Raw genomic sequence first — 13,917 nt, 5'->3', positions numbered from 1 at the left:
ACTAAGGGGCCCCGATCGCTAACGACCAGCAATAGATCCGGTGTTTGGGGTTTTATCGTCACAAATCACGATTTCGCAGATTTTAGCATCTACTCCTCCTTCTAGCATCTCTTCATATCTTCCTCCTAACATGTATTGACCCAGAGTTGACACAGCCTCTTAAAAGGTGTTAATCCAGACAGGTGACGGGTGTTAAATCCAGTAGACAAAGAGCCAGCCAGCAACCAGATGTTAGTCAGGGCCCTGGACCACACAGACCAGAGTAACTCCACACCTTCAGCATACAGACGACAAGCTTCCTCTTCTGACGGCATGGCAGACCCTCGATAATCCACCTCTTCACTCCGTTGACGTTCAAGTCCCTAACTGGTGGACAAAGACTGGATGTTTGTTATGTTGTTTGTTATGCGTTGGACACTCATCAGATGTACACACTTAATCCCTCTGGTGGGAGTGTGTGGCTTTCTTTCCTTAAGGGCTGTGGAGGGGGGTAACCCGTGGCTCTGGGTGGACTTGCGAACCACCGTCACTCAGGTTCAGGTATAAAAGAGAGGGCCAGAGACAGAGAGACACACACACACAAACACACACACACTCTCAGACACACACACTCTCAGACACACACACTCTCGGACACACAGACGAACAACAGTGCAGACACTTAAGAGGACAACTCCTCGGAAGAGAAAAGTGATAGACTGGTTGGAGGAAAGAAGAGAGAGAAGAGAGAGAGAAGAGCGAGAGAAGAGAGAGAGAAGAGCGAGAGAAGATAGAGAAGAAAGAGAGAAGATTTGGCGACAGGTTGGTGACATCAGATTAATATTCTTTAGATTTGAGAATTATTATAAACAGAATACTGAATTCTAAAGTTTGTATTTCCAATTATCTAGTAATTATTTATGTTGTAATGATAATTCAAATTATATAATTATATAGTTCTTTAAAATTATTGCCATTAATTAACATGATCATTTTACTAAATTCTCATTATTTCACTAAATCACATCTAGTCCTCTGCTGCAATGGGGTTTTATAATTGATTGGGCAAATGTTTAATATTCTTTACTTGTTCGCATAAAAAAAGTGAGAAAAGTGGTGTTAGCTCATAGTCCGTCCGTCCGTCCCTCCGTCCATCAGTAACACCTGAGTCATGAGCTTTTTAGGGAAAATATAAAGTGTCATTGAGTCGTGAGTTAAGAAATGTGTCACATTTTTTTGTCACTCTCATCTGCCATCCTCCAATTAATGACAGCGTTCAGAAGTCGATTACGGCAGTAACTCCACCTACGCTGCTTGTTTACAGTGTGCTGTGGACCGTATGTGACTCCATGTGTCTCTGAGGGGGAAACCCTCCGACAATTCTTTTCTCCAGATATAAACATTTAAGATCAGATAGAACTGCTTCTGGTTCTAAAATAGCATCCTTTTACAGGTTCTATTTGGAACCAAGCTTCTTTTGAACCCAGGTGGGTTCCTTGTGTCCATCTGACCTGGAAATGGTTCTATTTTGACCCGTTTTCAGGGGGTTCTCCTACAGGGACAAATTATGCCACATAGCACTCTTTGTGTAGTTTAGCCGCATCATGCCGTGAGTGTGTGTATAACTGTGTTCTGTGTGTGTGCAAGGCGAAGATGCTGTGTCCTGCGTGGTTATTGGCTGTGGCCGTGGTGGGCGTGGTCAGAGGGGTGAAAGGTCAGTGCTGGGAGAACCCTCGCTGTCATGACCTCAGCTCTGAAAACAACATCCTGGTGAGCTAGAAACATTGCAAAGAAAGAGCAGAATGTTTTCCAAATGTTGTAAGCTCAAGTATGTAAGACAGTGGTTACGACTGAGAGTGTTATTTTACTGTTACACACCTAACCTCTCCTCTCCTCTCCTCTCCTCTCCTCTCGCTCCCTGCTCCTCTCCATCTCCTCTCCCTCCTCTCTCTCCTCTCCCTCCTCTCTCTCTCCTCCTCCCAGGAGTGTATCCAGCTCTGTCGTTCTGACCTCACCGCCAAATCTCCCATCTTCCCCGTCAAGGTGCATCTCCAACCCCCGTCCCCCTCCGACTCTGACTCTCCTCCCCCCTACTTACCTCTGTCCCTCCTTTCCACATCCTCCCCCCTGTACCCCTTGGAGCAGCAGAATAGTGTGTCCCCCCAGGCCAAGCGTTCCTACTCCATGGAACACTTCCGCTGGGGAAAGCCTGTGGGCCGTAAGCGCCGGCCGGTGAAGGTCTACACCAACGGTGTGGAGGAGGAGTCCTCCGAGGCCTTTCCCAGCGAGATGAGACGAGAGCTGGGCACCGATGACGCCATGTACCCCTCCCTGGAGGCTGGGACTGCGGAGGGGGGCGAGGCAGAGGGCCTGGGGGGAGTGTTTAGTCTTCAGGAGAAGAAAGACGGCTCGTATAAGATGAACCACTTCCGCTGGAGCGGACCGCCCACCAGTAAGCGCTACGGAGGGTTCATGAAGAGCTGGGACGAGCGCAGTCAGAAACCACTGCTCACACTGTTCAAAAATGTCATCATCAAAGATGGACAGCAGAAGAGAGAGCAGTGAGGGAGGGAGGGAAGAAAAAGGAGGGAGGAAGGGGGAAGAAAAGAGGGCATTGAGGGAAAGGAAATACAATTTCCAGGGTTGAGGAAGGAAGAGAAAGTCACTGTAGGACTTAGAGCCAGTTAGCTCTCATTTGATTTGCCATTAGGAGACAGAGATGTTTTGTGATTGGCTAAAAGCACTGTCCTCTGATGTAGCGATGATGTTAGTTAATACTGTAATTTTGTCTCCAATAAATCCTAACTCTGTACAGAACCATGCCGTTGTCACTGAGTGATGATTACATTATTTATTGGAATGTAACATTTTTGTAAATTATAAATTAAATATTCCAACCAGGGGATGGAACTGAAATAATTTTCCAATCGTTCTGTTACGAACAGAACCCCAATTCTTTTTGTTCCATTCCGGTGTTTCCGACAAGAAAAGAAAAAGTTCTGAACTGGTTCCAACCAAAAACAAGTAATATAGTTCCTTCCTTTTCGTACATTTTTTTTTACACATGAAATCAACAGAGTTTTACAAAATAGCTCAGAAATTTACTCTGCCCATTAGCACGGATAGAGAAGCTTGCAAAGGAACACGTTCGATTTGTCAGATAACTGCAGGTGTGAGATGTGTGTGAGAGAGAGAGAGAGAGAGAGAGAGAGAGAGAGAGAGAGAGAGAGAGAGAGAGAGAGAGAGAGAGAGAGAGAGAGAGAGAGAGGAGAGAGGGAGAGGGAGAGGGAGAGAGAGAGAGAGAGGGAGAGGGAGAGAGGGAGAGAGAGAGGAGAGAGGGAGAGAGAGAGAGAGAGAGAGAGGGTGGACATGGAGGGGGCTTGGCTCTGAACATCATGACATGAACTGGAATGTGTTTAAGCTATTACTAACATGAAAACGTATTATATACTAAACATTAGGAATATTTTTGTAACAAAACATACCGTTATGAAGGGAGCATTGGGCCAGTAACCGAAACGTCGCTGGTTCGAATCCCAGAGCTGACTACATAAAACAAATCAGTGGATGTGCTCTTGAGCAAGGCATTTAACACTAATTGCTCTGGATAGGAGAGTCTACTAAATGGCAACAACACAAAATATAAATAATAGTGAATTGTTTTTTTTAAAGATTTTAAACATTGAAAGATTCCTTTCCTCCAAAAATGCTGTTGTTTTTTCAGTTCTGTTCCCTGAACTGGTTCCAACCCCTGATTCAAAGATACTTTTTTTGTTTTTACTGCAAGCAACCACAGTCTAGCAGTTTTCATTTACTGACACAATGCCCTGAATCTCACCATGTAAACACAGTACAAACACACACACACACACACACATACACACACACACGCACACACATCTGTTAAAATTCTATATTTTAATTGTATATTCATTATTCTATGTACAGCTGTGACAAAGAGAAACAATTAGACAGCACAGAGTCAGGGAAGAGTAAGACAACACATACGCACGCACGCACGCACACACGCACGCACGCACGCACGCACGCACACACACACACACACACACACACACACACACACACACACACACACACACACACACACACACACTGAGAACAAAACATCAGAGCGTCAGTGTCAGATCTCAAACAAGGCGTCACAGCATCACTCTGCATGTCTTGTTTGACAGGATTCTGTTTTCAGAGTTTGATTAAATATTGACATTCAGAATATTACTGGAAACAGAGATTACACTGACACAGTGAGTAGAGTAAAGTAGAGTAGAATAGATTAGAGTAGAATAGAATATAGTAGAGTAGAAAAAAGTAGAATAGAGTAGAATAGAGTAGAATAAAGTAGAGTAGAGTATAATATAATACAGTAGAGTAGAAAAGAGTAGAATAGAGTAGAATATAATATAATAGAGTAGAATATAATAGAGTAGAGTAGAAAAGAGTAGAATAGAGTAGAATATAATATAATAGAGTAGAATATAATAGAGTAGAATATAGTAGAGTAGAATAAAGTAGAGCAGAGTAGAAAAGAGTAGAATAGAGTAGAATAAAGTAGAGTCGAGTAGAATATAATAGAATAGAGTAGAATAGAGTTGAGTAGAATAGAGTAGGGTAAAGTAGATGAGCAGAGTAGAATAGAGTAGAATATAATAGAGTAGAGTAGAAGAGTAGAATCGAATAGACTAGAGTAAAATAGAGTAGAGTAGAATAAAGTAGTGTAGAGTAGAATAGAGTAGAGTATACTATAATAGAGTAGAATAGAGTAGAATATAATAGAGTAGAATAGAGTAGAATAGAATATAAGAGTAGAATAGAATATAGTAGAGTAGAGTATAATACAATAGAGTTGAGTAGAGTAGAATATATTAGAACAGAGTAGAGTAGAATAGAGTAGAACAGAGGAGAGTAGAATAGAGTAGAGTAGAGTAGAATAGAGTAGAATAGAGTAAAATATAGTAGAGATAGAGTACAGTAGAGTAGAATAGAATAGAGTAGAATATAATAGAGAAGAGTAGAGTATAATACAATAGAGTTGAGTAGAGTAGAATATATTAGAACAGAGTAGAGTAGAATAGAGTAGAACAGAGGAGAGTAGAATAGAGTAGAACAGAACAGAGGAGAGTAGAATAGAGTAGAGTAGAGTAGAGTAGAACATAGTAGAGTAGGGTAGGGTAGAGTAGAGTAGAGTAGAGTAGAATAGAGTAGAGTAGAATAGAGTACACCAGAGCAGAGTAGATTCGGGTAGAGTACACCAGAGCAGAGTAGATTCGGGTAGAGTACACCAGAGCAGAGTAGATTCGGGTAGAGTACACCAGAGCAGAGTAGATTCGGGTAGAGTACACCAGAGCAGAATTGAATTGAATAGAGTAGAGTATAATATAGATTAGATACGGACACTGTTGTTTGATTGATATTAGTACACAGTGGTAGTTCAGGGGGGTATGATGTCACAAAGCAGAATCAAAGAATCAGCCGGAACAACTTTCTGTGGTTCATACAGAAGACTGACTTAAAAGTGAAATTGTATAAATTTAAACAATATATATTCTTAGTAACTTAAGTTATCTGGCTGACGGTGTGGTCCTGCTTGGTGGTACACTCCTCAGTACATGGATGAATCACAGTGTCAAACACCCAATAACATTCACTTTAGTCACTGGTTCACATTCAGTAGTAACACACGTGAATGTACAACATATGTACGCACACACATACACATACAGACTTTCTGTATACTCTTATGATGTCACATTATTGCTGAACTATATGGAGTTATTGCTGTATACAAACACACAACAACATCGATATACATGCAATGATGGTTGGGGTATTCCGATGGTATTTCAATGGAGGGGATTCTGCATATTGTCCCTAATAGAGAGGGACAGCAGTAATTCTGCATATTGTCCCTAATAGAGAGGGACAGCAGTAATTCTGCAGATTGTCCCCTCTAGAGAGAGACAGCAGGGATTCCACAGATTGTCCCCACTAGAGAGGGACAGCAGTAATTCTGCAGATTGTCCCTAATAGAGAGGGACAGCAGTAATTCTGCATATTGTCCCTAATAGAGAGGGACAGCAGTAATTCTGCAGATTGTCCCTAATAGAGAGGGACAGCAGTAATTCTGCATATTGTCCCTAATAGAGAGGGACAGCAGTAATTCTGCATATTGTCCCTAATAGAGAGGGACAGCAGTAATTCTGCATATTGTCCCTAATAGAGAGGGACAGCAGTAATTCTGCATATTGTCCCTAATAGAGAGGGACAGCAGTAATTCTGCAGATTGTCCCCTCTAGAGAGAGACAGCAGGGATTCCACAGATTGTCCCCTCTAGAGAGAGACAGCAGGGATTCCACAGATTGTCCCCACTAGAGAGAGACAGCAGGGATTCCACAGATTGTCCCCACTAGAGAGGGACAGCAGTAATTCTGCAGATTGTCCCCTCTAGAGAGAGACAGCAGGGATTCCACAGATTGTCCCCACTAGAGAGAGACAGCAGCGATTCCATATATTGTCCCCAATAGAGAGGGACAGCAGGGATTCCACAGATTGTCCCCACTAGAGAGAGACAGCAGGGATTCCACAGATTGTCCCCACTAGAGAGAGACAGCAGCAATTCCATATATTGTCCCCAATAGAGAGGGACAGCAGGAATTCTGCAGATTGTCCCCTCTAGAGAGAGACAGCAGGGATTCCACAGATTGTCCCCAATAGAGAGACAGCAGGGATTCCACAGATTGTCCCCAATAGAAAGAGACAACAGGGATTCTGCAGATTGTCCCCAATAGAAAGAGACAACAGTGGGGAACATACCAGGACAGACCAGGATCCAGACCGGTGTGTGTGTGTCTCTAGTAGACACAAAGGTCAGGGTGTGTGTGTGTGTGTGTGTGTGTGTGTGTGTGTGTGTGTGTGTGTGTGTGTGTGTGTGTGTGTGTGTGTGTGTGTGTGTGTGTCTAGTAGACACAGAGGTCTGGGAACTTCATCTCGTAGACAGGAACAGAGCGGGTGGGGGTCTGGCCTTGGGAGGCGGAGCCAGAGGGACTGGGAGGCGGCCTGATTGTCAGCTCAAAGATCTGGTCCAGTTTACTCTGTAGCAGGGAAGACTGGAATATACACACACACACACACACACACACACACACACACACACACACACACACACACACACACACACACACACACAGTTATTATTTTATTCATGGGGGTACTTTCAGCGTTCAGATAGAGATATGAATTAGAGGTTAGAGGTCAATCAAATATAACAGGTGTAGATCTCACCGTGAAACACTTACCACAATAAGTTTCAAAAAAGTAAGAAACGTGAAAAATAAACTCAAGGAAAAATAGTAACACCATAAAATAACAATAACGAGGCTACAAACAAGTGGTACCGGTACCGAGTCAATGGCTGTACAAAGTTTCTGGATATTGGCGGGAACTGGAACACGCTGTCGTACATGTCGATCCAGAGCATCCCAAACATGCTCAATGGGTAACATGTCAGGTGAGTATGCAGGCCATGGAAGAACAGGGACATTTTCAGCTTCCAGGAATTGTGTACAGATCTTTGCGTCATGGGGCTGTGCATTATCATGCTGAAACATGAGGTGATGGCAGCAGATGAATGGTACGACAATGGGCCTCAGGATACCATCACAGTATCTCTGTGAATTCTAATTGCCATTGATGAAATGCAATTGATTTTGTTGTCTGTAGCTTATGCCTGCCCATACCAGAACCCCACCGCCACCATGGGGCCCTCTGTTCACAACGTTGACATCAGCAAACCACTCGCCCACACAACGCCGTACACGCTGTCTGTGGTTGTGAGGCCAGTTGGACGTACTGTAAAATTCTCTAAAATGACATTGGATTCAGTTAATGGTAGAGAAATTTGTCTTTAACATTAAATTCTCCGGGCAAACTGCTCCGCTGTACATTCCTGCGGTCAGCATGCCAATCGCACGCTTCTTCAAACGTGTGACATCTGTGGCATTGACTTCAGTTTTCCTGCATTAATTAAAATCCCCAGCTACTAGAAGCACTGCCTCTGGATCAGCATTTTATTGTTTGCCTATGGCCTTATACAACTGGTTGAGTCCCGTCTTAGTGGCAGCGTCAGTTAGTGGTGGTAAATAGACAGCTACGAATAATATAGATTAAATTATGGCGGAAACATGTACAAAAAAAAGTTAAAAGCAGCTAAAAAAATAACATACACAAAATAGACTGGTCAGGAGCCCGGAAAACGTAGCCATTCTATTTCATTCAAGGTCAGGGGTTAAAGGTCAGGGGTCAAGACTCACCTTGGCCCCACAGTGGGCGGCGATCTCCTCGAAGGGGGCGGTCTGAAACCTCTCTACCACCAGTCTCCTCTTCTCCCTCTCCTGCTCTTCACCATTCACACTATCCACTGAGAGAGAGAGAGAGAGAGAGAGAGAGAGGGGGGGCAGGGGGTTATTGTCTTTCAAAACATCTGAAAACAATCATAGGTTTTGAAAGACAAGTTGTTTTGAAAGACAATATATTTTGAAAGACAATATGTTTCGAGAGACAGAGATTAAAATGTGCTTTTATCCAAAGCAATAAGACATGTAGTATTGTTGGTGGTTGGTGTCTGTCTGTCTGTCTGTCTGTCTGTCTGTCTGTCTGTCTGTCTGTCTGTCTGTCTGTCTGTCTGTCTGTCTGTCTGTCTGTCTGTCTGTCTGTCTGTCTGTCTGTCTGTCTGTCTGTCTGTCTGTCTGTCTGTCTGTCTGTCTGTCTGTCTGTCTGTCTGTCTGTCTGTCTGTCTGTCTGTCTGTCTGTCTGTCTGTCTGTCTGTCTGTCTGTCTGTCTGTGTATGCGTCGATCTTACCGATGGCATTCTTCAGAGTCTCAAAGGTGATCTGCTCTGCTGGAGACTTCTGTGGACAACAAGGATAGTAATGAGAGAGTTAGGCCGGGATTCAATCCGTGAACAACAAGGATAGTAATGAGGGAGTTAGGCCGGGATTCAATCCGTACTAGCCAAAAAACCCATAGCTTTTCATTGCTCATGTTTAGACGGTGTCGGAGGTGTAGATGTGTTAGAGCTGTCAAATCAAGTTCCAACACTGGAATGTGTGATATAATCTACACCATGCGATTAGGCTGATATAAATCACTATTATTTAATTTAATTATTAATAAACATTTGAGTTGTCATAGACTCAGGAATTACAATACTAGAATGGACATGAACCTTGTTATGACGATGTAAAAGGTCAGACATTTTGTTAAGGGAGTTGGTCAACCATGGTCAGCCAGTGCTGTGATAAGATATTGTGTACAATTATGAATTTGAAGACTTCACACTCTATGTTTGTTACCTGGCTAGCCGGTCAATTTTAGAGGAATGGTTCCATAACTGTTTTTCTAAATAACTGTGAATATGCCAACATTCCATTGAAACAATGCATTCAATCCACAGCCGTACACTGGCTGACATCGGTAGATGATAGGACAAGGAAGATATTGTATAATAACACTCACGGCTATCAGCCAATCAGCATTCAGGGTTCGAACCACCCAGTTTAAAATGCATAATAACACTCATGGTTTTCCAAGAATTGAGACATTTACAGTCTGTTTACATCTACAGTGAGGAGAACAAGTATTTGATACACTGCCGATTTTGCAGGTTTTCCTACTTACAAAGCATGTAGAGGTCTGTAATTTTTATCATAGGTACACTTCTACTGTGAGAGACGGAATCTAAAACAAAAATCCAGAAAATCACATTGTATGATTTTTAAGTAATTCATTTGCATTTTATTGCATGACATAAGTATTTGATCACCTACCAACCAGTAAGAATTCCGGCTCTCACAGACCTGTTAGTTTTTCTTTAAAAAGCCCTCCGGTTCTCCAATCATTACCTGTAGTAACTGCACCTGTTTGAACTCGTTACCTGTATAAAAGACACCTGTCCACACACTCAATCAAACAGACTCCAACCTCTCCACAATGGCCAAGACCAGAGAGCTGTTTAAGGACATCAGGGATAAAATTGTAGACCTGCACAAGGCTGGGATGGGCTACAGGACAATAGGCAAGCAGCTTGGTGAGAAGGCAACAACTGTTGGCGCAATTATTAGAAAATCGAAGAAGTTCAAGATGACGGTCAATCACCCTCGGTCTGGGGTTCCATGCAAGATCTCACCTCGTGGGGCATCAATGATCATGAGGAAGGTGAGGGATCAGCGCAGAACTACACGGCAGGACCTGGTCAATGACCTGAAGAGAACTGGGACCACAGTCTCAAAGAAAACCATTAGTAACACACTACGCCGTCATGGATTAAAATCCTGCAGAGCACGCAAGGTCCCCCTGCTCAAGCCAAAATCCCTGCTGCAGTGTGTGCAAACCTGGTCATGAACTACAGGAAACGTATGATCTCTGTAATTGCAAACAAAGGTTTCTGTACCAAATATTAAGTTCTGCTTTTCTGATGTATCAAATACTTATGTCATGAAATAAAATGCAAATTAATTACTTAAAAATCATACAATGTGATTTTCTGGATTTTTGTTTTAGATTCCGTCTCTCACAGTTGAAGTGTACCTATGATAAAAATGACAGACCTCCACATGCTTTGTAAGTAGGAAACACTGCCGATTTTGCAGGTTATCAAATACTTGTTCTCCCCACTGTATGTTGAATAAAACCTGTGTAAACTACAGTACATGACAATATTTTAGGTTAACAATAATTCTATTTTATATTTCTGATGTATCACATGCCTTACTTTTTTTCTCTCCAGTTTAAGTAAAATGAGGATGATCGCTCTACTGTCATTCATTCCAATTTGACTGGTATGGATTTCTCCCCGACAAAGATGGCTGCCATTTTCACCCCATTCTGGAACTTTGAGGGTTTATGACATAGCAGCACTAGTAATTTATTTCGAAACTTTTAACGCGGATGGAATGTAAGGATGGCTGTGGTTTAGTAACAGTGACCTCGTGCAGGCCTAACGCCTGCAGGCCTAACGCCACCTCTGACAGTGCTTTAACAAAAGCAATGAAAAGCTATGCAATTGTCAGCTCACGCGTCATACCACTGATCTGATTGAATCCTGGTCTCAGAGAGAACACACACAATCTACCTGTTCTCTCTCTGGGCTATATCGTGGGTCCATGTCCATCTGAAGAGAGATGGTGTCTCCTATACTTTTCCTCTTCGACAGGCGATCCTCATCTACAACACATAGACACACACAGCTGTCTGCTATGGTGTGATACATACAGCTGTCTGCTATGGTGTGATACACACAGCTGTCTGCTATGTTGTGATACACACAGCTGTCTGCTATGGTGTGATACACACAGCTGTCTGCTATGGTGTGATACACACAGCTGTCTGCTATGGTGTGACACATACAGCTGTCTGCTATGGTGTGATACACACAGCTGTCTGCTATGGTGTGATACATACAGCTGTCTGCTATGGTGTGATACACACAGCTGTCTGCTATGGTGTGATACACACAGCTGTCTGCTATGGTGTGATACATCTGTGTCTGCTATGGTGTGATACATCTGTGTCTGCTATGGTGTGATACATCTGTGTCTGCTATGGTGTGATACATCTGTGTCTGCTATGGTGTGATACACACAGCTGTCTGCTATGGTGTGATACACACAGCTGTCTGCTATGGTGTGATACACACAGCTGTCTGCTATGGTGTGATACATCTGTGTCTGCTATGGTGTGATACACACAGCTGTCTGCTATGTTGTGATACACACAGCTGTCTGCTATGGTGTGATACATACAGCTGTCTGCTATGGTGTGATACACACAGCTGTCTGCTATGGTGTGATACACACAGCTGTCTGCTATGGTGTGATACACACAGCTGTCTGCTATGGTGTGACACATACAGCTGTCTGCTATGGTGTGACACATACAGCTGTCTGCTATGGTGTGACACACACAGCTGTCTGCTATGGTGTGATACATACAGCTGTCTGCTATGGTGTGATACACACAGCTGTCTGCTATGGTGTGATACACACAGCTGTCTGCTATGGTGTGATACACACAGCTGTCTGCTATGGTGTGATACACACAGCTGTCTGCTATGGTGTGATACACACAGCTGTCTGCTATGGTGTGATACACACAGCTGTCTGCTATGGTGTGATACACACAGCTGTCTGCTATGGTGTGATACATACAGCTGTCTGCTATGGTGTGATACATACAGCTGTCTGCTATGGTGTGATACATCTGTGTCTGCTATGGTGTGATACACACAGCTGTCTGCTATGGTGTGATACACACAGCTGTCTGCTATGGTGTGATACATACAGCTGTCTGCTATGGTGTGATACACACAGCTGTCTGCTATGGTGTGATACACACAGCTGTCTGCTATGGTGTGATACACACAGCTGTCTGCTATGGTGTGATACACACAGCTGTCTGCTATGGTGTGTGTGGGGGGGTACCAGTGAGTTGTGGAGTGTACTACTCAGGTCTGTGTTGTGTGTGTGTGTGTGTGTCGTGTCGTGTCGTGTGTGTGTGTCTACCTGTGATCTGGGGTGTGAACGGTGTGTTCAGGATGTCTATGTTGTAGCCACTTCCTCCCAGCACCTCAGCGATCTGAAACTGCTGGAACAAAACCTCTCCCTCCACTCGCTCTAGAGACTCTGGAACTCTGGGAACACACATTATCATTAGCATTAGCGTTATCATTAGCATTATGATTAGCGTTATCATTAGCAATATGATTAGCGTTATCATTAGCGTTATCATTAGCATTATGGTTAGCGTTATCATTAGCATTATGATTAGCGTTATCATTAGCATTATGATTAGCGGTATCATTAGCGTTATCATTAGCATTATGGTTAGCGTTATCATTAGCATTATGATTAGCGTTATCATTAGCATTAGCATTATGATTAGCGTTATCATTAGCATTATCATTAGCATTAGCGTTATCATTAGCATTATCATCAACATTATTACAGCACAGTGAGATTTGCTTGAACTGTGAAATTTGTTGGATGCTGGCACATGAAGCAGATGTTTTATTTCAAAGAGCAGCATTTGTTGAGGACTTAGTTACCGTAAAACTTCAACGAGTAAACCGGGCATTTATATTACATCACTGGACACAACAGTCGTTTTTTTAGGGACAGATTTCTATTTGAGCCGGCCGTCTATTTTCTTAACGAACACAGCTTTTACTCATTTGCAATTGTTTAATTCCAGCATTCACTTCCAGTATTTTAATAAATTTCATGCACTAATGTGTTATCATCCACACACTGTGTCACGTTTCTTGTGTCTTAGTATGACTCTATTTAAAAATAAATAACTTTCTTGACTGAATAATTATTCTCCCCATTACCGGCTGTTCTTACTTTGGCCACTAGAAGGCGATTGGCTGATTTTTTTGGGGTCTGTACTCCCGTTTGGGGTCTGTACCCCCGTTTGGGGTCTGTACCCCCATTTGGGGTCTGTACCCCCGTTTGGGGTCTGTACCCCCGTTTGGGGTCTGTACTCCTGAAGTTGTTGACTGATTTTATACTCGCCAGTTAGCAACCAATGGCTAGCAGTGCTCAGCTGTAAGCAGCCAATGGCTAGCAGTGCTCAGCTGTTAGCAGCCAATGGCTAGCAGTTTCATATTGGCGATAAAAACAGATGAATGACAATTTTTTGTCAGTAATGAATTATTTAATGTAACAAAACAAACATTAAACCTTGTAAACAAGTTATGGTAATTCACGGTAAACTAGTGAACAATTCATTTAGACCGGGCGTTAATTTGAAACAGCAGTTTATTGAAACAGCAGTTAATTTGAAACAGCAGTTAATTTGAAACAGTCCTTTATTAAAAACAGTGATTTATTTGAAACAGCCATTTATTTGCTGAAATGTGTGCCG

The 13,917-nt window shown here is 42.8% G+C and overlaps 2 protein-coding genes across 3 annotated transcripts in view; one reads left to right on the top strand and one right to left on the bottom strand.

Moving 5' to 3' along the window:
- The first annotated feature begins 693 nt into the window (after positions 1 to 693).
- Positions 694 to 2,733, top strand: LOC100510784 (pro-opiomelanocortin A2). The gene is given in 3 exon segments (NM_001198576.1): positions 694 to 801; positions 1,627 to 1,749; positions 1,963 to 2,733. Coding segments are annotated over 2 exon segments (699 nt in total). The 5' UTR covers positions 694 to 801; positions 1,627 to 1,632; the 3' UTR covers positions 2,545 to 2,733.
- A 1,145-nt stretch (positions 2,734 to 3,878) lies between these two features.
- The window catches only part of LOC106605188 (protein EFR3 homolog B), a 39,365-nt gene continuing 29,326 nt past the window's right edge, over positions 3,879 to 13,917 (bottom strand). For both annotated transcript variants that reach the window (XM_014200603.3, XM_045710369.2), the window contains exons 18-22: positions 12,555 to 12,682; positions 11,126 to 11,217; positions 8,855 to 8,903; positions 8,307 to 8,413; positions 3,879 to 7,103 (exon numbers count right to left, since the gene is read on the bottom strand). In XM_014200603.3, coding sequence (XP_014056078.2) covers positions 6,954 to 7,103; positions 8,307 to 8,413; positions 8,855 to 8,903; positions 11,126 to 11,217; positions 12,555 to 12,682 — 526 coding nt within the window. In that variant the 3' untranslated portion in view covers positions 3,879 to 6,953. The remainder of the gene's footprint in view (positions 7,104 to 8,306; positions 8,414 to 8,854; positions 8,904 to 11,125; positions 11,218 to 12,554; positions 12,683 to 13,917) is intronic.

Source organism: Salmo salar, chromosome 01 (assembly GCF_965601325.2).
Source record: "Salmo salar chromosome 01, fSalSal1, whole genome shotgun sequence".
NCBI lineage: Eukaryota > Metazoa > Chordata > Actinopteri > Salmoniformes > Salmonidae > Salmo > Salmo salar.
Note: the sequence above shows the minus strand (reverse complement) of the source record. Positions and strands in the feature narration are given on the sequence as shown.